This window comes from Rosa chinensis, chromosome 6 (genome assembly GCF_002994745.2).
Source record: "Rosa chinensis cultivar Old Blush chromosome 6, RchiOBHm-V2, whole genome shotgun sequence".
In the NCBI taxonomy this organism is placed as follows: Eukaryota; Viridiplantae; Streptophyta; class Magnoliopsida; order Rosales; family Rosaceae; genus Rosa; species Rosa chinensis.
In genome coordinates this window covers 4596170-4620624 of record NC_037093.1, presented here as the reverse complement: position 1 = coordinate 4620624, position 24455 = coordinate 4596170, and the positions used below count along the sequence as shown (strand labels likewise).

Genomic DNA, 24455 nt, shown 5'->3' with positions numbered 1-24455 from the left:
CCTCTACATCATCCTTTGTATCTTCTTCCTCATCAGTTTCTTCCTTCTTCTTTGTACTCTCTTTTTTTGTCTTCCCTCCATTTTCTTCTTCTTCTTGGCACGAACTTCTTCTCCATCAGATTCTTCTTCTTCTTCTTCAGTTTCTTCCCTGTTTCTTCTTTTCTCCTTTTTATCCTTATTCTTCTTCTTACTACGGACTTGTTCTTCATTAGATTCTTCTTCACCTTCAGTTCCTTCCAGTTTTTTTCTTTTCTGGTTTCCACTTTTCTTCTTTTTATCCTTCTTCGTCTTCTTACCCCGGACTTGTTCTTCATTAGATTCTTCTTCAACTTCAGTTGTTTCTTGCTCATCTTCACTTGATTCTTCTTCATCTTCAGTTTTCTGCTTTCGCTTTTTTCTCTCATTTACTTTCTTCCATTTTATCAGTTTTAACTTTTCCGCAATTGTTTCTTCTGAACTTTGTTGTTCAGATTGTTCTTCTCCGGATTCCTCACTTTGTTTTCTTTTTAGTTGGCCCATTCCTCGAACTTTTTTAAAAAATCCTGTAAACAGTTAAGAAAATTAGAATTCAATAGTTATTTTGATAGTTACATAACCAGTGACATATTTATGCACATGTTTATGATAGTGACATAAACAGTGACATGACCAGTTACATGATCGTAGCCAGTGACCAGTGCAGCGACATGGACAGTGACAAAGACATTGAACAATGACAAAATGCTGAATTTTCTGGCATCATCCCACATGTAATTCAAACAAAACTAACATGGAAATTCATTTTCTCATCAAATCCCACATGTAATTGAAATAGAAATCATCATTTTCTCATCAGATCCCACATGTAAGTCAAACAAATCTCGCATTCAAATTCATTTTCTGATGAGACTCCACATGTAATTGAAATATCTTTTCTAATTCAAACAAAACGCAAGCTATTCAAATCAAAATTATATGAAAGAAGTAGGAGGAAGTTACCGGCGGCTGTCTGACGAGCACAGATTTCAAATATTTTCGGTAAATTTGTAGAACCGTAGAATTTGGGGCTTAGTCGGTGAATCACTCTTGCTTACCCACCGTTGACGGTGGAGGAAATCAGTCGTTGTCCGCAGTTTTAGCCGGAGAGAAAATCTTTGAGCAGTTTCTCTGAATTTTGAAATTGTGAAAAGATATTGTAAAATGAACCAAGAGATATAGTCGCCCTCTGGTTAGAAAACTGCCAGTGGCAGTTTTCTTGTAGTTGAAGGGTTGGATAGGTAATTTCAAACATAGACAGTGACATAAGCAGTGACTTCAATTTTTACAGTTACTTGTTCTATTTATTGGCTCATGACATTATTTTTTAAGTTACTTGGCCAGTGACTTGGGCAGTTACTTTATAATGCATATAAGCATATGAATTTTTTTATAGTTTGTTGTTGTGCAGCGGAACGCTGCAGTCGCTGTGCAGTGGCACACTGCAATTAAAAATAAAAAGATCAGTTTGGTAATGTCTTGTCTTTTGCTAGTGAGTGACTTTGTCAGTTACTTTTCCAGTGACTTGGCCAGTTACTTTATAGGGTACATAAGGACATGAATTTTTTTACAGTTACTTGCTTTATGTATTGGCTCATGACATTACCTTTTACAATTATTTTGCCAAATCATGGCTGGTGACTTGTTCAGTGTCTTGGTATAAGATCTGTAGACTTATTGATTGACTAGTTTACTGTCTTGGTTAGTTACTTGGGTAGTTACGTTGTCAGTGACTTTGCCAGTTACTTGAGACGGACAGTGACTTGGCCAGTGACATTCAGGTCGCCATTTCCAGTGACATTCAGTTTCTCTGTAACTTAGCCATTTACTTACTTTAAAAGGTACCTAAGTACATGAATTCGTTTCAGAATATCATATCAAACAAAATTTTATATACTGAAGCAATATCTGCAAGAAAATATTTAAAAATGGAAATTCCGATTGAACAAATGAATGGATATATATGATGAATCAATTTGAAAAAAACTATATAACCTATCCTATTCCCTAAACAAATTTCTACACTTCATTATGTTGTGAGTTCCAGCTGTGCCAACTTTCTGCAAATGACTTTACCATATGAGCTCTAAATTTCAAAATATCATCCTTTGTGAGCTTCTTTGGAACTGTCCCTTTTTTCAAAATTTTCTCCATTGTGTACATTACAAAAAGTTCGCAATCCAATCTGTTCATCATATAAAAATTGAAGTAAATGATTTTGAACTTTATAATGATTATATTAACATTTTTAAAGAGCTGTGTACTTACGAATCTTCTCCTTGTTAAGGGTTGTCTTTGAGTTCTGTCACTGCCATTTTTCGTTTATAGTTATCCTTGATCCACTTTATGCTTTCTCTCTCTGTTTCAGTCAATGGAACTTCCATCATTTTCAGTTGTTCTTCTGAACTGTTCTTTTCATCAAATTTCATCCTGCAACCTTGTTCTACCATGTCATCTGCTTGTTTTTTTACTGCAGTCATCCAAAGCTCTACCATTTCAACCTGCATTTCCAACATCGCAACATAATCAATAATATGCTTTCTGCTTAAATTAAATATATGAAATTAGTATGACGAAAGTGTTTCATACCATTTTTTGGACATTTTGAAAGCATTTTCCAGTTGATGATTTTTTTGGTCTTTTTGAATCAGAGTGGAACCATTTCTTTAATTCCTTGTCAAAAATGAGCAGTGTATGATGAAATCCTGATTCATGTGAGATTGGGAAGAATATATAGTTGGATCTTGCCAGATTTTCAAATAGTGGTTCGCAGAGGTACTGATGTACATAATACACCGTCAAATTTTCGGCAGAATGTTGTTTGTAAGAAAAAAAGAAGACAAGTTATTATCAATTAAGAATTATTTGCTTTGATTTTAGATTGATAATTGTTCCACTACTTACCCAGCATAAGGGATTCATAAAAGTTGGGACATCTAAGCCTCGTGATTCTTTCTCCAACAACTGATCAGTCAAGAGAATTCCATAACATTCGATGCAATTGCTTGCTATCGGTTCATCCATGATTATGTCTTTTAAATCCTGTCTTGAAACCTGTGCTCCATACCGTCTTCCATCCCAGAAGTATACTCTGCAAAGAATGAAGTGTAAGTAACATAGTTTGTGATGTTGGTTATTTAACAATCACATGGCCAATGACTTGGCCAGTGACTTCACTTACCCAACTCATTGGCTAGTGACTTCCGCATTTACATGGACAATGACTTGGCCAGTTACTTTGTCAGTTAAATGGACAGTGACTTGGCCAGTGACTTCACATAGCCAGTGACTTCCGCATTTACATGGACAGTGACTTGGCCAGTGACTTCCGCATTTACATGAACGATGGCCTGGCCAGTGACTTTACTTGGCCAGTTACATGGATAGTGACTTGCCCAGTGACTTCACATGGCTAGTGACTTCCATATTTACATGAACGATGGCCTGGCCAGCGACTTTACTTGGCCAGTTACTTTGTCAGTTACATGGACAGTGATTTGGCCAGTGACTTCGCCATATACATGAACGATGGCCTGGCCAGCGACTTTACTTGGCCAGTTACTTTGTCAGTTACATGGACAATGACTTGGCCAATGACTTCATATGGCCAGTGACTTCGCCATATACATGAACGATGGCCTGGCCAGTTACTTTGATAGTTACATAAACAGTTACTTGGCCAGTGACAATAAGTTTAAAATAGAATTTTAACTTAATTAAAGTATTACCCTGATGGTGCATTTTGCCAGTATTTCTGGACTCTCCTCTTGGTGTCCTGGTTCATAAAATTGTATACTTTGCTCTCCTCCCAGTGTACGACCTCAACAGTAGCTGTTTCTCTTCTGGCTCTTTATTGATTTGTGCATTTTTTGCAACGTCCATCTCTCTTATTGCTTCCAGAACATCCTCTGGTAAATCGTCGAACTTCTGTTGTGCTATCATCTGTTCTAGCTTTTTACGTTCAGCATCTGGCAGTGAGGCCTTCATCTCCTTTTCTTTCTCCTTCTTTTCAGCATCTTTCAATCTCTCTTCAATCTCCTTTTCTTTCTTCTGTCGTTTTGCTTTCACATCTCCCCACCAGTAAATGTTGTCCTTTTTCCGTGTTCTTCTCCTATTCTTCAATCTCACAACGTAAGAGTAGAGACCCATTGATGATACCGTTTCACCGGAATGTTGCTCTGTGAGGTGCATTGTTAACTCTCCCTTTTTGTTCTGCTCTGGTGTCTTCTTCTCTTTCTCTATGCTCAACGTACGAAGTTGAAATGCTTCTTCAACTATAGGACTTTTCACTATCTGACACTTGTCAGCTTGTTGTTCCATTTCCGCCACTGTGAGCATGTGGACTGTGGGGCTCTGGAACTGTGACTCCTTGTGTGATTGAGGTGTCAATTTAGTTTCTTATGCCACTGTGCAGTGAGGTCGAGATTGAGATCCTGCTTCTGCAGATTCTTCGATTGTGCAGATCCCATGGGACTGACGTTTCTCAACAGTCGATTGATCTTTCTTTTTTGTGTTTTCAGCAGCCTTAGATGCAGCTCCATTTGATTCATTTTTTTCTTTTGTTGAGTTAGGAGGTGGGGAGTTGTGCTGCTGAGCTACTGTTGAGGTGCGAGTCTTTGGGCTCAACATTTGGTCCAATTCCTTCAATTTTATCTCTAACTCTTTCACCGATGATGCAAGGCAGAAATTCTCGGTCACAAGTGTAGCATTTCGTTCCTCCAGATTCACCATGTCCTCCGTGATTTTCCTTAGTTCCTGTTCCTTTTCGTTCAGTTTTTTCTTCAAATTATCTTTCTCTGCAGTCATATATCTTATCTTCTCCTCCTTTTCTGAAGCTCTTTCTCCCACTTGTTTTTTTCTGAAGCTGTTTCCTGTTCAACCACCTCAACTTCTAGGTTATCTTCTTCGTTTTCACAATTCTGATCATCAGCTCCTTTTTCCTCTCCTTCTGGAACTGTCTTTGCTTCATCTGATCTATTCTCCTCTTCCTCAGATTTTGATTCCTCTCTATCCTCCTTCAGGTTTTCAAAGATTTTCTGAAAGAAACATATTCAATATGTCAGTGACATGCTATGTGACATGAGCAATGACATGTTTACAACAGTTATGAAGGCCAGTGACATGACGTGTGACTAGGCCATTGACATGTAGTGTGACAGTGACTTAAACAGTGACTTTTAACCAAGATAGTTACTTGGCCAGTCACTTGTTCGGTGACAACTACTTTGACAAAGAGGAAAATACCACTATTTTTTTCAAGCTGTTAAAACTTGTCCAATTCTTTATCAGTTTCAGGATGTCCCGTGTTGATGTCTAAAAGTCCAGCGGTAGCTGGACCCTAGCTAACGCTGATCCGGTGAGCGGATCGGTACTTGTGTTGTTCTCGAAGCTCCCGTTACCTGTCAAGTGAAATACAATGGGCGTCAGAGGGCGACCGCGCCGGGCGGTCTTCTGCTCTCCGATGCCTAAGTTAGTCGATGTATTTGTGTTGACAAAGTAACAGTAGATAAGTAGTGAATGCGTCCTTAATGAGGAGAGAGGAGAGAACCTTTTATAGGTGAGGAAGAGGTTGATCTTCTCTTTGTTTTCGATGTAGGACTGATATGCTTCAGTTCCCAGTTTCAGAAGCTTCTGATGCCATCTTGGCGTGGCGCGTGGCGGCACGCCGGCGGTGATCTGGAGGTGGTCCGACGCTGAGGCTGTAGCCTGCCTAGCGGTGTGTCTGCATGTCATTCCTTTAGTTGGAATTAGTACCTTTGGCGGTACAATGAGCGTGACCCATTATAGCTAATTATGTTTGCAAATGTACATGTATGTACATCCCGTTTTCTCATCCCATGATCTTCGTTCTCCCTTCTCGATATTGGCTTGATTTTTCCAGTCTTTTGACAGAACCAATACTGCTTGCACAAAAAGAAAAAAAAAAGAAAAAAAATTAGTCATAGTGACTTGATGAATGACATGCAGTTTGACTTGATCAATGACTTGACCAGTTACATTTCAGTCTGACAGTAACTTACCAGTATTATCAGAACACAGCCCCCTGTATTACTATATGGGCTGCTTGACTCCTTTTTCTTTTTCAAAGTCTTTATAGACTTTTTTAAGAAGCTTCCAACTTCCCTTGCCCAGTCATAAGATCCGATCTTATCCAAATTTTCACAAGCTTTTACGTAGTCCTATGAAATTGTTCCTCCTGCATTTGGAACAGAAACTTGATGAACAAGTCCAGCAAGATTAATCTTGCCATATTTTTGTCCTTCTTCTCAATCCTTTCCTCTGTTGTTGGATTCTCTTTGAGCGCATCTTGCAGAGCTTTCTCCACAGCTTTCTTGTTAATTCTCGCTGTGTTTGAAAAAAACTGCTGGACAAAGTCGGACTGATATACACCCTCAGAAGTCTTTGGGACCAACTCACCTTTTTCTGGCATTCCTAGGATCTTTGAAATATCTCTTGTCGAGATCCTGAATTTCTTCTTTCCAAAGAAGAAGAGGTCATTTTCTTGGCTGACTTCTCCTCTATGTAGCCACCATGGAATGCATCGACAATATTTCCAAATGGTGACTGCCTGAACAAATCTAATGTTCTTGCACTGAGATTCTTCTTGTTATCTTTAATTGTGTTCAAGAAACTTATTAAAGTGCACCTGTACTGCACATGTCCTGGTTTCACATTTTTTTTCCTCTTTGGCGCTGCTTCAGGTTTTTCTTCTACTTCTGCTTGCTCTTCAGAATCTTTTACCTTCTTTACTTTCTGTTTTTTGCTAATAACTTTTGAAGAACCCTTCTTTGGTGATTGTTCTACTTCTTCTTCTTCTGTTTCTTCCTGTCTTGTTTTTTTTATTTCAATCTCTTCGGTGATGGTTCTTCTTTTTCTTCTTCTTCTTCTTCATCTTCTGTTTCTTCCTCTCTCCTTTTTTTTTATTTCTTCAAGCTCTTCTTCGAATTCTTCTTTCTGTGTATTGTTTGATCGTCTTCTTCATCTTCTAATTCCACCTCTTGGTAGTCTTCGTTATCATCACTTGGTTCCCTTTCTTTTCTTTTTGTTCTTGTCATTTCTGATGTTTAAATTCTGTTGAAAAAATAAGAAGGTTAACATTGAGTTTGCAGTTACATAATCAGTTACTTGGCCAGATACATATATTGTAAGTTACATAGTTAGTTACATGGTCAGTTACAGCTCATGTCAATTTTAACGTCAGTTACATAATCAGTTACATATGTTGTAAGTTACATAATCAGTTACTTGGCCAGTTACATAATCAGTTACTTGGCCAGTTACATGTAAGTTACATGGCCAGTTACATGGCCAGTTAAATGATCAGTTACATACATGTTATTTACATGGCCAGTTACTTGATCAGTTACATGACCAGTTACATGGCCAGTTACATGGCCAGTTACATGATCAGTTACATGATCACTGACCAGTTTCATTATCTGAGCCTATAAAATATGTATTTGCAGTAGCAGAATTTCCATTCAAGTAAAGCCTAAAGCCTAAACAGCATCACACACAGTCATTATCTCCACATAAATGGTTATGTTACTGTTCATTTCTCTATATCAAATCACACCAAAATGGAAACAGAGCCACTCCAAAATGAAATGATACCCAGTCAGTAGCCTATGTCAGTGGCTATGTTACAGCATCAAACTAAAATTTAAAGACAGTCATTGATCATTTCTACTAAAAAAAGCTTTAAATCTTCACTCAAACCAAACAAAAACTTGGAATCGAATTGTTTTGTTTCAGAATCAAATGCAGAAATAATTATAAATCATATTCAACTTATAATTCCAAAACTAAACTCTATCTCAATGACTCGAAATTAAGTAAGAGAAGTTTCTGAGAATCGAGGCTGAAAGATTACCCGGTCGAGGTAGACGATTCGAGTTCTGCAATTCTTCAAATCCCTAAAATTTGGGGCTTTTTCTGTGAAGTACTTTTGCACAGTCGGCGCTGCTTCACCGTTGAGCAAAACAGTCGTCAGAGAATGTATGTGTCTCGGAATGTGGCAGCCGGAGATGAAGAGGATTAATAATTCTCTATTTCGGAGTAGGTTTGAGTGATTTTTTGACGTTTGAAATCCCGAAATAATATGGAGAAGATGAACAATAGTGCCGTTTTACTTTACCGGCCATAAACTGCCAAAGAAAACTGATGGTGGCAGTTTTGTAATTAATTTGAAATGCAGTGGTAGATCGTGAACAGGTGACCTAAATTATCATCAGAACATTTGTGGTGTTTAAATTATAATAAGGCACTTCAAAATGACCTTTCTTTATCATTATCCCTAATTTTTACGGCTTGAATTCAATTACAGATTTACGGGTAGCACATGCAGTAGGTGGAAAAACCTAACCCTAATACATATTCCCTTAAATTTTCTTTTGGCGATCGATTAGAGAAATTGGGAATTAAACAAGCCCTTAACGCCAGTACAATCTTTTTCCTTATTTCTGGACCAAAATGAGTGCACGCGCCTTGCTTAGTGCGTCTCACTCCACTGAACGCCATGACGTCAGCCACATTATCCCTTGGGCCGAGCTGGCAACCAGCAACCGTGGGTCAGTTTTTGGGTCAAAAATTTGATCTCCCAAAGTGACCTGGGTCACCTTTCTTCACGGGCTCCCAAAGCGAGATCTGGATGAAGCTCCAGGTCGTTGCTTAGGTATGTTCTAACTCCTTTGATGTATATATTTTGAAGAACTCTTAGGTTCGGAGTTGTACCTTACGGTATTTAATATCTAGATTTCCACTGTCATTATTAAGTTGAATTTGCTTATGAAATGATGTATCAAGTTATATCTTTTGTCAGAACAATGGAAGGTTCAAACAAAATCTGGTAAGAAAATTTTGGGTGTCGCAGTCTCTAATGTAATTTCAATGTCGTTTCATCATCAAAAAACCTTTCTGTTTTTTTGGTAAGTATTTGTTTCTGAATTTCTATGGCTTTGCACCTTTGACATGCAAATAATAGATGAGAGGTCATTGAACAAATGCAGAGCACCATTGACTTGTTTACTCCCAACACTAATGCACTTCCCATTCTCCTTAGAGCTGACCACGATGACTCCACGTTAAATTGTATATACTTGAAAACTTCTTTTGTATATGACAGGTTAAATTGGGTTAGCATTACTCAATTAGTTGTGGTAATAGAAAACTCCTCTGTAATAGTTTGCTTTCTATCTCGATCCAGCTCTAGATTCTCAATACACTTAAACACTAGAGCGTCAGAAAGGGTTATCTTTGTCACCTGGACTTACTTTCATTGAAGTTGCAAGAATGTAGCTCACTACATTGCTAAATGTGCTTCCCCTTCTTTTTAGGCATGGTATTGGATGGTGGAACAGCCACCTGATTTCATCTATCCTATATTCCTATCTAGCTTTTCATGTAAGAGTCGAAAGTCATCAACTTCCTTTCCTTTGTCATAGGACCCTCCTTACTCCTTTTGTTGATACTGTGCAGGGTTATAATAAAATGGCATAAAAAACTTCACGTTGGACGTACTCCTTTTCTTTTTGATTTTAAAAAAGCCCAAAATGGCAAGGCAGGAGGGAAACAGCTCACAAAAGGGCATAAAGGAAAGAAAAGGGAAAGCATGATACAAAGTTACAAATAGAGGAGAACAAGAACAGTCAAAAGTAGACTCTGGGACAGAAATAGATCTAGACGAAGCTCCGCCAAGATCCGGGTTGACTCTTAGGTATTTTCTAACTCCTTTGAGGTATATCAAGCAATATATTAAGCAATTCAGAAGAATTCCTATCAGGATCATATTCAAGTATCGTACCAATCATACATCCCTTCTCCATTTGCAGTGATGGAATTTTAGTGTGCTGGTACTGAAGATGGAGTTGGACAGAATTAGCAGTTTACCAAATGATGTCACAGAAAAGATTTTGTCACGTTTGCCGCTTAGGGAAGCAGTGAGGACAAGTGTTTTATCCAGCAAGTGGAGCTACAAATCGGCCATGCTTCAAGATCTAAAATTTAATGAATATGACTGGAGGGAAAGCCAAAATCGGGAGGTCGATGACTATGATGATCAAATCCAAACAACCTTTGTGAACATGGTTGATCACGTACTCTTACTTCATATTGGCCCCATTCGCAAGTTTGCGCTGTTTGCTGATGAGGTAGCCACTAGAGATCTTGATCGATGGCTTACTCATCTATCAAGAAACTCGATCAAAGAGTTGGTACTTTGTCTCTGGGTATCTGAATACCACATTCCATTATGTGTGTTTTCTTGTCAAGATCTGGTTCTTTTGGAGTTAACTAAATTTTTTCTTCTGGATTCAAATTTAACTGAGGTTTGGCTCAAACCTCCGTCAAGATATCATTTACTTGGAGTTATACAGGTGTTTGCTAAACCCTCCCCGTTCCCCATTCAAAGGCTTCAGGAGTTTGAAGATCCTTTTTTTTTAGAATGTTACTATCTGTTACCTTAATGAGCAAACCAAGATCGTTTCACAAAATGCATAAACACAACCAAATGATCAATACAGTATGAACTAGAATACAATAAGAGGAGATGCATCACCTGCTTCACGCAAAACAGCCATTCCTTCAAAAACAGTAGCAGCAACACAGTTATTCAACACAAATAACCCGAGCTCCAAAACTTTAAGCAGCCACACGCAAGAAATCTTCTACTCAACTGTGTGTTTAACTCCTCTCTATGGGGCAGGACTGAATGTTTTGTCACACAGTAAATAGGAACTTCAAGCACCTATATATACAAGCTTGCTAATACCTCAAATCTTGCTCAAGTTTCAATTCAATTGAAGGTTAATGTTGACCAAAGAAGGGGTCCTGGTAGTTCTGGCAATTTTCTCAAGTTCTTTGATCACCAGCCTCATATTCAAAGGCTCCACTCTAAACAGAAACTTTTTAAAGGTAATGGATTCCTGAAAGGTTCATTAATTATTTTACCATCATTGATGTTGCCATTGGAATTTGACCATAATCACTTAGTATGCTATTTTCTTCTTGAACTCTGCTGCAGTATTTGTCTATTGATGCATTGCCAGAAAAGCTTCCCAAACCATGTCAATATCTGAATTTTCTTTCTGTCAACATAAGCTTCGGTGATCCGGATGAAATTTCAGATGTACTATGCCTTCTGAGAAGCTCCCCTGTTCTACAAGAACTAAAAAATTTGGTTAGTTTTTTTTTTTTTTTTTGCATGATCGTTAGGGCTTGAATTCAAGTACGGGTAGGACATGCAGTAGGTGGAAAACCCTAACCCTAATACTTATTCGCTTAAATTTTCTTTTGGCGATCGATTAGAGAAATTGGGAATTAGACAAGCTCAAACCCAAGTACAAGCTTTTTTCATGTCGGGAGTATTATCGACTCCATATTTTTAGACCGAAGTGCGTTTTTCTAATATTCTTGGTGATTTGGAATTAGAAATTTAAACTCTTTTTTTTTTTTTTTTTTTGCTTGATTAGTAGATTACTCTGTCTCTCTCTCTCGCTCTCTATCTCTCTGTTTTCTTCGGTAACGCCAAAGAGCCAACACTTCGCTACGCGACAAAAAAGGGACTCCGCACGTGCCATCAGCTTTATGGCGCTACAAGACAACGTCGTCCTCTTCACACGCCAAGACGTTTTCCCGTGGGCCGAGCTGACAACCAGCAACCTTGGGTCAGTTTTTGGGTCAAGAATTTTGACCTCCCAAGTGACCTGTGTGAGCGGCTTCTCTTTTGTGGGTGGAAGCAGAATCTGGCTTGGGCTTGTTGATGTGGAGACCGGGCCAGAAGGCACCGGTGGACACTCTCCAAGAAAAGGGCAAAGCACAAACACTCTCCAAGGATAAGAAGAACAATCGAAGGTCGATTTTGAGTCAGAGCTAGATCTCGACGAAGCTCCAGGTCGTCGCTTAGGTATGTTCTAACTCCTTTGATGTATGTATTCCGAAGAATTCTTAGCTAGATCATGTTTGAGTATTGTACCAATTATATATCCCCTACTCTATAGTGATCGGGTTTAGAGTGCTGCTGATACTGAGAATGGAGGTGGATAGAATTAGCAGTTTACCCAATGGCGTCACAGAAAAGATTTGGTTCTGTTTGCCGCTTAGGGACGCGGTGAGGACAAGTGTTTTATCCAGCAAGTGGAGGTACAAATCGGCCATGCTTCAAGATCTAGAATTTGATGAGTTTTATTGGGGGAGAAACCAAAATCGAGAGTTTGATGATGATTATCAAATCCACACAACTTTTGTGAACATGATTGATCATGTGCTCTTAGTTCATATTGTCCCCATACGCAAGTTCAAGCTATGCTGTACTATGGATGAGGTAGCCCCAAGAGATATTGATCGATGGACTACTCATCTATCAAGAAACTCTATCAAAGAGTTGATAATTAAGCTTTGGGTAGACCACGAATACAACATTCCATTCTCTCTGTTTTCATGTCAAGGTCTTGTTCATTTGGAGTTACTCGACTGTTTGCTCAAACCTCCGTCAACATTCAAAGGGTTCAAGAGCTTGAAGAGTCTTCAACTCCACGCTGTTGACGTGGCCCAAGATGCGTTTGAAAATTTGGTTCGTTGCAGTCCTCTGCTTGAGAGATTAACATTGCGACATTGTGACGGTGTCACCAATCTCAAAATTGATGCACCAAATCTCCAATATCTGCACGTTTTAGGTGTTTTTAATGTCATTAACCTTGAGAATGCCTGTAGTATTACTGAGGCTGAAATTTGTATGAACATGCATAATGACCAAATAGGGGTTCCTGCCGGTTGGATTCCTGCTTGCAGTTCTAGCAATTTGCTCAAGATCTTTGATCGCCTACCTCATATTCGAAGGCTTGAAATTAAGTGGCGCTTTTTAGAGGTAATGTGATTGCAAATTTTTAACTTGATCTTCACCACTGTCATTTGAATTTAACCATATTTATTGAATTTTTTGTGTTCTTTATCAGTATTTGTCTCTGGGCTCTTTGCCAGAAAAGCTCAATAAACCATGTCAATATCTGAATGCTCTTTCTATAGACATATGCTTCGACGATCCCGATGCAATTCCAACTGCTCTATGCCTTCTGAGAAGCTCCCCTGCTCTACAAGAGCTAGAAATTGTGGTGAGTTGATTCTGCTGTCTTTAAATTTTGTACCAACTTTACTTTAAAATATATAATTAGTTTCGAAAATATGCAATTAGTTTAGACAGCTATTTGCCAAAACTTCCAGTTTTAATGCTATAGACCTCTTGTAGATGGATCGGAGAAAGAAACTCGAAAGGAGACACACTGTTGTCGAAGAAGTGAAGTCTTCTTGTTTGGATGTGAGCTACAATTGCACACTTTCTCAACTGCGACTCGTGAAAATAACTGGGATCTCTGGTGTTAAAGCTGAACTAGATTTCATCAGATTTCTCCTTTTAAGTTCACCTCTTCTTGAGAGAATGACTATCACGCCTCCTCGATTTCCTGAGCCTGCTACTGTGGATGGTTTTCCAAAACTAGTAAAAGAGCTACTTCAGTTTAAACGTGAATCAAAGCATGCAGAGATTATTCTCCTGGACCCATAATTCATCAATGAATTGAAGCAGCTAAGAGGTTCTAGACTTCTTGTAGAAATGAATTTGGCTTGGGTTTGTCCCTTTTGGTACAAGTCCAAAGTCTTTATATCAAGAATTCGACTGTCATTATTAGTTGAATTTGCTTACGGAATTATTATGTATCAGGTTACATTTTCTGTCAGAGTAATGAAAGGTCCGAACCTAGTAAGAAAAGTTTGGGTGTAGTAGGAGTCTCTTTAATGTAATAACAATGTCGGTTTCATCATTAGAAACCCTTCTCGCTTCTCAGCTATGCTTTCAGTTGCTGTGTATCCTTGACTTGCAAATAATTGATGAGAAAGTCATCGAACAAATGCAGAGCACCTCTATAGCTTGTTCAGCCAAGGTACCAATGCACTTTCCATATATGCATTCTCCTTAGAGCTGACCACGACGACTCCATTACTCAATTAATGGAGTACTAGAAAATATTTTTCGTATATGACATGTGAAATTTGGCTAGCTGCTAGTCAATTAGTTTTGGTAATAGAAAGAACATCTGTAACTATTTCCATACTATTTCGATCGAGCTCTAGATTCCCAACACACTTGAACACGAGAGGGTCGGAATGGGTTTTTCTTTGTCACCTGGGCTTATGTTCATCGACGATTCAAAAACCATTGGCAAATTTCATTTGGACTCTGTCTCTTTTTTGCCTTCCTTTTTTTAAGCCCAAAAGGCCAGGGCAGGAAAACAGCTTACTAGGAAATAAAAGGACGAGCGCACCTAGGTATAAGCAGAGAAAAGCCGCAGCACCATACTAACACAGGAGAACAAGAACAGTCAAGAGGAGAGTAAGAGTCCCGGACATAACTAGATCTAGACGAAGCTCTGCCAAGAGATCCGGGTCATCACTTAGGTATGTTCTAATTCCTTTGATATATATCAAGCAATATATTCGGAATAATTCCTAGCTACATCATGTTCGAGTGCTTTCCCAAATATATATCCGTTCCTTTGCAGTGATCAAGTTGGAGTGTGCTGCCATGGGACTGAAAATGGAGTTTGATAGAATTACCAGTTTACCAGATGATGTTACAGAAAACATTTTGGCACGTTTGCCGCTTAAGGAGGCAGTAAGGACAAGTATTTTATCCAGAAAGTGGAGGTACAAATCAGAAAGGCTTCAAGATCTAGTGTTTGATGATCAGTGTGTCTCGACTCAAAGTCATCCAACCTGCAGCTTTGTGAATATCGTTGATCATGTACTCTTGGTCCACACTGGCCCCATACGCAAGTTCAAGCTTTCTCGCAAAGAGACGCTAGCCACTAGAGACATGGACAGATGGATATTGCATCTATCGAGAAACCCTGTCATCAAAGAGATGATAATTGAGTTTTGGATAGGGAATCCCTACAACATTCCATCATGTTTGTTTTTTTGTCAAGATATTGCTTATTTGGAATTATTCAGGTGTTTGCTAAACCCTCCTCCGTCTACATGCAAAGGCTTCAGGAGTTTGAAGACCCTTTTTCTTGAGAATGTTACCATGGCCCAAGATGTGTTTGAGAACTTGATTGGTTGCAGCCCTCTACTTGAGATATTGACGTTGATAAGTTGTGATGGTTTCACCAATCTCAAGATTGATGCACCGAAGCTCCGGTTGATTGACATAATAGGGGTCTTTGTAGAGTTTGAGTTCGTAGATTCCTTAAATCTTGTGGATGCTTCCTTTGATTTGCAGGTTGTTGTTGATCAAAGAGGGAATTGTAGTAATTCTGGGAATTTGCTCAGGTTTTTTGATCACCAGCTGCCTCATATTCGAAGGCTCACAATAAAGAGCAACTTTCTTAAAGTAATGGTTTTGAATGGAAAGTTTCGTAAGTTATTTTGTGATCATTGACATTGCCATAGGAATTTGACCATATCCATTGATATGTTGTTAATTTGCTGCTTACATTCTGCTGCAGTACTTGTCTATTGGTGCCTTGCCATTGAAGCTCCCTAAACCATGCCAATATCTCAATTTTCTTTCTTTAGACATGAACTTCGACAAGCTGGATGAAATTTCAACTGTCTTATGCCTTCTGGGAAGCTCCCCTACTCTACAAGAATTACAAATTTTGGTTAGTTTTTTTCTGCTGAGTTAAAAATTTCTGCTTTTAAAAAAAAAAAAAAAAAAAGTAGTTTTGACAACTATTTTGTCAAAACTTCCAGATTTTGATGCTACAGAGCTCTTGTAGGTGGACCCTGAAAAGGATCACGCTGCTGTGGGAGAAGTGGAATCTTGTTTATATGACAACTACAACTGTGCATACACTCAACTGCGGCTTGTGAAAATTACCAAAATCTCTTGTGTACAAGCTCAACTAGATTTCATCAAATTTCTACTTCTAAGTTCACCTGTACTTGAGAGAATGACTGTTCAACCTGCTTCTCTCGATGGTTTTTCAAAGCTAGTAAAAGATTTACTTCTGTTTAAGCGTGATTCAAGGCGTGCAGAGATAATGCTTTTGGACCCATAATTCATCACTTAGAGTTGAGGTAGCTGAGAGCCTGAGAGGACTTTCTAGCAGGAATGAATGTGGGCTTGGAGTACAGTTCGCTACTAGTCTTTATATAGGATGTGTATATGTCTGTTTGCTGAGACAAGTTTTCATATTTTCCATTTAAATTTCCAGAGTTTAAGTGTGAAGTTTGCTTGTCAATTGCTCTGCATGTCAAGTACATTTTCAGCCGATATGCAAGTTCCGAACAGAATTCATCTAAAGAAGAACTTCTATGGGTTTGAATCTTTGACATACAAATAATTGATGACAAGTAATTGAATAAACGATGCATGTGAAGTATGGGATCACATCTTTGATTCATGTCTGATAATAAAAGGCAAACGCCTCCACATGCAGGAGCTACAGATGCAGCACCATGAATGGTGTGTGCCACATTAATAGCACCTCCTTGCTTGGTAAGTTCATGGCTAAGACCTATAATATAGCTCAGTAGTGTGAGAGGAATTTTCGACCAGTAAAAAAGAGGCAAGATACAGTTTTGGGGCTGCAGTTGCGATCAAATTGATTGGAAATCTCCAGCTTAATTCAGAGATGGATACAAGAAAGGAAAGAAAATCATTAGGTGAAAGCCAAATTGAATTACAATTAAACATGGAGATTTAGTACTCGGATTCGAAGCAATAGATTAAGAAGGGCCAGCAATATTAAAGGCGTGCTTGGTAGGCTGGTAGCACCTGTCGATCTTCATCATCTTCTAAACTCCTGTAACTGCTCTGGTTTGAGTTGGTGAGTTAGGGTGCAAAGAGCTGAAGAAGTTGGATAGAATTAACAATTCGCCAGATGATGTCACGGAAAATATTGTATCACGTTTGCCGCTTGGGGAGGCAACAAGAACTGTCTTGTCCAGCAAGTGGAGGTACAAATTGGCTATGCTTCAAGATAAGTGTCTCTAGACTCAAAGCCGTACAACATCTGTAAACGCTGTTGATCATGTACTTTTACTTCATATTGGCCCCCTACGCAAGTTCCAGCTTTATTATAAGTGCCAACACCAAGTCATGATATTGATCGATGGGTGACTCATCTATCAAGAAATTCTATCAAACGGTTCATACTATATCTGCGGGCATCGAGTCGTTAGAACATGCCATCATGTTTGTTCTCTTGCCAAGATATGGTTTGTTTAGAGTTACATAGGTAGGTGTTTGCTAAGCCCTCCGTCCATATTCTGAGGCTTCAGGACTTTGAAATACCTAACCATTTGTGGTTGAAAATTTGATTTCTTGTAGTCCTCTGCTTAAGAGATTAACAGTGCGACATTGTAATGGTTTCACCAATCTCAAGGTTTATGCACTTTGTTACTTTGTCTCAAGTTGTGGTTGAAAATTTGATTTCTTGTAGTCCCTGCAGCAGAGGTCAAGTAGGTAAGACATTGGAACAAATTTTCACAAACTCATTTGTTAGCATGGTTACTCTAAATTTTCTTTTTCAAATCTTATAAATGCACATGCCTGAAAAGGAAGACAGTCTTAAAAATTCAATGCTTGCAATTGAAAACATTTATAGTGCAAATAGCTAAGCCTCGAAAACAAAATTATTTGATAGATAGATGCAAATAACAGTTTACATAATACAAAAAACTTTCGGATCAAAAAAAAATAATAATAATACTACAAAAAACTCATTTTACACTAAAATAATCACTCTTCAAGCATTGAATAAATGCGTCTCTGGAAATTTCTATTTTCTCCTCCATGGTCATAGTAGCTGCAGCGCAACACATTAACATTTCCAACCTGAAAGGATGTACAATTTTTAGTCAGTAACTTTAATTTGAGAACAAAGGAATCTCTGACAAAGTAACTCTTAATGTAAGCAAAAAAAGGAAGAGCAATCATTGGAAATGGGAAAGAAAAATCAAAGAAAGAAAAAAGAAAAGGAGACGTAAAGAAAGAACACCAAGAACTGCTTTAAGAGGAAAGTATTGTGAAAAACATGTATCTATAGCACATTCTCCGATTGAAGCAATAGATGTCTACAAAGTTTCCCGAGGCATTGATTGACTAGTAACATATGTGGATAGATCTGTCATGAAATATCATCGCACACGCCAGTTGAAAGACATTCCTGACCACGATTATTGTTTGGAGGAAGGACGGGAGGGGAAGGGACTGGGTTAAAGGTGGAGGCGCCCAAGAGCAAACCTTTCATTGAATACTTTCAAGAAGAATGACCCAAATCTGGGAAATCATCTCAGATTCTGATGGGATATGCCTTCTAATCCAGCTAGTTATACAGAAATGAATCAAATAGCTAGCTAGGAATTCAGAATCTAGAACTAGTTCCAATTCCACAACCACATCCAAGAAATTCCAGTACTCAAAATTAGATCAAAAGGGTATTAGTATTACAAAAGAATCATATTCACTTCAAATTTAAAGATACAGCATCAAGTTTGATACGCTAATATGAACAGTGAAATAGGAACAATAGGATCAAATTAAGCTTGTAGTCAATCTAACCCCCAGGTCTAACAGAAACCGCAAAACAAGTAATCAAGTAAGGTCTCGGTGCAGCCAAAGCAGCAAGAACAACTGCATATATCCACGTACTAGCCAAGAAAGAAGTGAAGCCGAGACTCGCAAGGTCAGTCCTCTTACTTCAAGAGATTGACCAGAAAAGAAATGTTGCAGACAATAACAATTCAAGAATAGTAGATGGCCGGGGAAGATGATATCAGGATCCCCATCAATGAATCATTCTTGTCCACTCTTCTCCCGAGGAGCCATAATTTGTGCATACTGTGAACTAGTAAATAACTGACTACAATACACAAAGGAAGAAGAAGTTCTTAAGCATCGTGAAACATTAGGATTTCCACTGTGACTAGACGAGCAATGTACCCTTGCATACATTAGGTTTGTATTTGAAATCAAGCTATTAATGACCATAAACACAGCAATGGCTATACAATATATACGAGCTACTGAGACTGGATAGAGAAGAGTGTGTTGATCCATATATCCCTGTTTTTTGGTCTGAAATACTATATATAATTCGACTTCTCACGAGCAAAGGACTAACTTGCTGATTTATCTATACTAAGGTTTCGTATTGGACACCGTGGACTTCTCAATACAAAGAACAAAATATCGTTACCTCCGGAACCATCTTACTAATCATATCCACTATCAAATTCAATCACAGAGATATACAATATCATCAAGACAATCCATATTTCTGGGATGCAACTCATCACAAGCTTGGTGTGTATGATTCTCCAAAAACCCAAACCCAAAATGAGGCATTTGCAGCTAACCCAGTTGTAGAAATCACAGAAACCAAATTCAAAAGAAAGAAACATAAGCCAGTAGTCAATGAAATCAAATTACATAACAAAACCATAAACACAGATGAAACCTAACCATGGATACATCAAATTAGAGATGAAAAGATCCAAAACTCAACGATCAAACTCTAGAATACAAAGAGAAACGAAAGCCCAAGAATGAGAGAGAGCGAGAAATCGAGACGTTAGGTAGTCGCCGTTCTTCGCGTTTTCTGGAATTTCAAAATCACGCGTTTTCTGAAAGCCCAAGTATCTCTTCTTTTTTTTTTCTTTTTTTTTTCCTGACCCCAAAAAGCCGGGGCAGGAAAGGAATAAAAAGATAAAAGGACGAGCACCTTATCGTATGCTTTAGGTAAAGCAAAGAAAAGCCAAAGCATCACACAGTACAAAGTTACAAAAACAGGAGGACAAGAACACTCAAAAGTAGAGTAAGAGTCCGAAGCTCTGCTTCCCCTTAGGTATGTTCTAATTCCTTTGATATCAAGCAATATATTCAGAATAATTCCTAGCTAGATCATGTTTGACTGTTCTCCCAAATATATGTTCCTTCCTCCGTTGCAGTGATCGAGTTAGGGTGTGCTGGTACTGAAAATGGAGTTGGATAGAATTAGCAGTTTACCAGATGATGTTACAGAAAAGATTTTGGCAGGTTTGCCGCTTAAGGAGGCAGTAAGGACAAGTATTTTATCCAGAAAGTGGAGGCACAAATCGGACATGCTTCAAGACCTTGTGTTTAATAATACCTGTGTCTCGACTAAAAGTCATCCAACCTTCAGCTTTGTGAATATTGTTGATCATGTACTCCTACTCCATAAAGGTCCCATACGCAAGTTCAAGCTTTCTTTCACAGGTAAGCTAGCCACTGGGGATATAGATCGATGGATTTTTCACCTATCCAGAAACCCTGTCATCAAAGAGATGATACTTTACAATTTTGAAGGGGACTTCTACAACATTCCGTCATGTTTGTTTTCTTTTCAAGATATCATTCGTTTAGACTTATTCAATTGTTTGCTAAACAACCCTTCTTCCACATTCAAAGGCTTTGGCAGCTTGAAGAGTCTTGATCTTTGGTATGTTACTTTGTCCCAAGATGTTTTTGACAACTTGATTGGTTGCAGTCCTCTGCTTGAGATATTGAAATTGCAAATATGTGAGGGTTTCACCAATCTCAAAATTGATGCACCGAAGCTCCGGTTTATTTGCATAGAAGGGGACTTCGAAGATTTTAACCTCGTGGGTTCCTCAAATCTTGTGGATGCTTCCTTTGATTTGCAGGTCATTGTTGATCAAAGAGGGAATTGTAATAGTTTTGGGAATTTGCTCAAGTTTTTTGATCACCAGCTGCCTCAAATTCAAAGGTTCACAATAAAGAGAAACTTTCTAAAAGTAATGGTTTTGACTGGGAAGTTTCATAAGTTATTTAGTGATCATTGACATTGCCATAGGAATTTGACCATATTCATTGATATGTTGTTAATTTGCTGCTTACATTCTGCTGCAGTACTTGTCTATTGGTGCCTTGCCAGAGAAGCTCCCTAAACCATGCCAATATCTCAATTTTGTTTCTTTAGACATGAACTTTGACAATCCGGATGAAATTTCAACTGTCTTATGCTTTCTGAGAAGCTCTCCTGCTCTACAAGAACTGAAAATTTTGGTCAGTTTTTTTATGCCGAGTTAAGAATTTCTACCATAAAATATTTTAATTAGTTTTGACAGCTATATATGTTGTCAAAACTTCCTGATTTTGATGCTACAGAGCTCTTGTAGGTGGACCCTGAAAAGGATCACGCTGCTGTGGGAGAAGTGGAATCTTATTTATATGACAACTACAACTGTGCATACACTCAACTGCGGCTTGTGGAAATAACCAAGATCTCTGGTGTAAAAGCTCAACTAGATTTCATCGAATCTCTGCTTCTAAGTTCACCTGTGCTTGAGAGAATGACTGTTCAACCTGCTTCTGTCGATGGTTTTTTGAAGCTAGTAAAAGATTTACTTCTGTTTAAGCGTGATTCAAAGCGTGCAGAGATAATGGTTTTGGACCCATAATTCATGAATGAGAGTTGCACCAGCTGAGAGGACTTTCTTGAAGAAATGAATGTAGGCTTGGAGTTGTACAATTTGCTATTAGTCTTTACGTATGATGTATGTTTGTTTGTTAAGAAAAGTTCTCATGTTTTCCATCCAAATTTCCACCGAAGTGTGAAATTTGCTTATCAATTGTTGTGCATGATAAGTACATTTTCTTTCCATATGCAAGTTCTTAACAGAACTCCTCTTTCTATGAGTTTGAATCTATAACATACAAATAATTGTTGACAAGCAATTGAAGAAATGATGTATGTGAAGTATGGTATCATATCTTTGATTCATATCTAATAATTAAATGCAAACGCCTCCGCATGCTGGAGCTGCAGACGCAGCACCAAGAAGTACTTGTTTAGTCGAGTCCAGGTCGAACTCGGTTTGGGCCAAAAGCGACCCTGCTTTCTCAAAAGATTATGTGCCACTTAATATCACTCCTTGCCTGGTAAATTCATGGCCACGACCTATAATATAGCTCAGTAGCAATTATTCTAGTAATTAAGAGAAATTTTCGACCAGTAGAAAAGGGAGCCATGCAAGGTATAGTTTTGAGGGTGCGGTTCCGATCAAATTGATTGAAAGTCTCCAACTTAAATCAGAGATGGATACAAGGAAGGAAAGAACATCATTGGGGATTTCAGTTACAATTAAACATGGAGATTTAGCACTCGGATTCGAGTAATACAAAAAGAAGGGCCAGCAATATTAAAGACGTGCTTGGTATGTATCTGTCTCTCGATCTTCATCGTCTTCTAAACTCTTGTAACTGTTCTGATTTGTGTTAGTGAGTTAGGGTGCAAATGTTGGATAGAATTAGCAATTTGCCAGATGATGTCACAGAAAATATTGTATCACGTTTGCCGCTTAGGGAGGCAACAAGAACAAGTGTCTTGTCCAGCAAGTGGAGGTACAAATCGGCTATGCTTCAAGATCTAGCGTTTGATGATAAGTGTCTCTCGACTCAAAGGCGAACAACCTTTGTGAACGTTGTTGATCATGTACTCCTACTTCATATTGGCCCCCTATGCAAGTTCATGCTTTATTGTATAAATCCTCTAGTACCAACACCAAGTCATGATATTGATCGATGGGTGACTCATCTATCAAGAAACTCTATCAAACAGTTAATAGTTTATCCATGGACATCGAAGCGTTACAACATGCCATCAAGTTTGTTCTCCTGCCAAGATTTGGTTTGTTTAGAGTCATATATGTGTTTGCTAAGCCCTCCGTCCACATTCAGAGGCTTCAGGAATTTGAAGTACCTAACTATATGCTATGTTAATTTGTCTCAAGTTGTGGTTGAAAATTTGATTTCTTGTAGTCCTCTGCTTAAGAGAATAACAGCGCGACATTGTGATGGTTTCACCAATCTCAAGATCGATGCACCAAATCTCGACTATTTTCTATGTTAATTTGTCTCAAGTTGTGGTTGAAAATTTGATTTCTTGTAGTCCTCTGCTTAAGAGAATAACAGCGCGACATTGTGATGGTTTCACCAATCTCAAGATCGATGCACCAAATCTCGAGTCTATTAACATTTTAGGTGTGTTTAAAGATGTTGACCTTGTAAATACCTCAAATGTTGCTTATGCTTCAATTGATTTGGACATCAAGGTGGACCAAATACAGGGTCCGGGTAGTTCTAGCAATTTGGTCAAGGTTTTAAATCACCTGCCTCGTATTCGAAGGCTCACTATTAAGAGGTACTTTTTGAAGGTAATCGATTTTCTGGTTTCCTACATTTCATGACCTTTTATATCACCATTGGAATTTGACCATATACACTAAGCCTATTGTTTTCTGCATCACTTCTACTACAGTATTTGTCTATTGGTGCCTTGCCGGAGAAGCTTTCTAACCCATGTCAATATCTGAGTGTTCTTTCTTTGGACATCAGCTTCATGTTAGATAAACACTATGTGTACTCAATCTAAATCACATAAACTGAAACCTATACTAGATCAAAACATGTATATGAATTACTGCAAATTACCAGAATGTATAATTGAACTCGGGATTGAAAACAGCCTATCAATCCAGAATCTGCAGAAAACAAGAACATAAGAACATGAACACAGAAACTTACTCGATGTTCTCCCACTGTCTATGATAGCCTTCTCCTGATTTCACCTTTATGTTCTCTTAGTATATGGGACTAAAAACAAGAACAACTCGTGCATCAGAAGGGACCAATCTGACATATACATATAGCAATGCAGCAAATCAGTTTCATCCATAAAGAAACTGATTTCATTGCTTAACTGCCTATTTAACTGCTCTGCAACTGTATTTCTATTTTGAATTCAAAATAATATATAAGCTTATCCATAAGTCAAGATTAATTGACAGCTTATACACCTATTGTTTAAACTTTGATCAAATTCCATATTTATATGAATATATGTACACTTGCATATCAGTGTATGAACTCTAAGCAATGTCCAGTTCCATATGTAAGCCATGTCATAGCTTACACTTCAATGATGTGAATGAAATTTCAACTGCTCTACGACTTCTTCTAAGCTCCCCTGCTCTACAAAAACTAGAAATTTTTGTGAGTTGCTTATTCTGCTGAGTTGAAAACTTCAACCAAACTTTACTGTATATATAACATCTTGTTTAAGTATAATGTATTTGAGAGAGATTGATGAGAGAGATGTGTTCTTATTATTGAGAATAGGAGCCCTATATATAGGGATTACAAAGTGCTAGTTCTAATGTTACAAGGAATACCAATCCGTGTAGGATTGGGAAATCTAGAACCTTCTCTCCTATTGCTACTCCTAGTTTGATAAGGCACACTAAATCGATATTCCTTCAACACTCCCCCTTGTGCCGCTTCAAACTTGGTGGTGACGCTTCATCCGTTGCCTCGTTAAAAACCTTGCCAGGTAACAAAAACCCTGTGGGATAAAAATAACCCTGGTCGAAGGACAAAAAGAGCACAACACGTCCTTCAC

General features: G+C 38.3%; 3 protein-coding genes and 1 long non-coding RNA gene across 18 annotated transcripts; 2 read left to right on the top strand and 2 right to left on the bottom strand.

Annotated features, from left to right (window-relative positions):
• Nucleotides 1–4826: 4826 nt before the first annotated feature.
• LOC112170618 (VID27-like protein) lies at nt 4827–6445 on the bottom strand. Its single transcript, XM_024307962.1, has 2 exons — nt 6263–6445; nt 4827–5051 (listed from the first exon to the last, which is right to left on the bottom strand). Exons 1-2 carry the CDS (start codon nt 6443–6445, stop codon nt 4827–4829), a joined length of 408 nt encoding a protein of 135 aa, XP_024163730.1.
• A 5221-nt stretch (nt 6446–11666) lies between these two features.
• Nucleotides 11667–16250, top strand: LOC112170410 (F-box/FBD/LRR-repeat protein At1g13570). 5 transcript variants are annotated; one of them, XM_024307687.2, is made up of 7 exons: nt 11668–11917; nt 12771–12877; nt 13036–13121; nt 13256–14460; nt 14565–15397; nt 15513–15668; nt 15786–16250. In XM_024307687.2, exons 5-7 carry the CDS (start codon nt 14588–14590, stop codon nt 16065–16067), a joined length of 1248 nt encoding a protein of 415 aa, XP_024163455.1. In that variant the 5' UTR covers nt 11668–11917; nt 12771–12877; nt 13036–13121; nt 13256–14460; nt 14565–14587; the 3' UTR covers nt 16068–16250. The 5 variants fall into 5 exon arrangements, with proteins under 5 accessions (XP_024163456.1, XP_024163455.1, XP_024163453.1 ...); XM_024307685.2 differs by having other exon boundaries at nt 12966–13121; XM_024307688.2 differs by having other exon boundaries at nt 11667–12877; nt 12966–13121; nt 15760–16024.
• Nucleotides 16251–17188: 938 nt separating this feature from the next.
• Nucleotides 17189–19693, bottom strand: LOC121050079. Its single transcript, XR_005801683.1, has 2 exons — nt 17757–19693; nt 17189–17456 (listed from the first exon to the last, which is right to left on the bottom strand). It is a non-coding gene; the product is annotated as an uncharacterized LOC121050079 (long non-coding RNA).
• A 39-nt stretch (nt 19694–19732) lies between these two features.
• LOC112170411 (F-box/FBD/LRR-repeat protein At1g13570) lies at nt 19733–21627 on the top strand. Of its 11 annotated transcripts, none has more exons than XR_005801963.1 (5): nt 19733–19859; nt 19963–20251; nt 20523–20790; nt 20906–21061; nt 21175–21627. XR_005801963.1 is itself a non-coding variant. In XM_024307695.2 (5 exons), the coding sequence occupies exons 2-5, from the start codon at nt 20198–20200 to the stop codon at nt 21454–21456; spliced, it is 603 nt and encodes a 200-aa protein (XP_024163463.1). In that variant the 5' UTR covers nt 19733–19859; nt 19963–20197; the 3' UTR covers nt 21457–21627. The 11 variants fall into 11 exon arrangements, 7 of the variants coding, with proteins under 7 accessions (XP_024163463.1, XP_024163461.1, XP_024163457.1 ...); XM_024307695.2 differs by having other exon boundaries at nt 20680–20790; XM_024307693.2 differs by having other exon boundaries at nt 20444–20790.
• Nucleotides 21628–24455: the final 2828 nt, after the last annotated feature.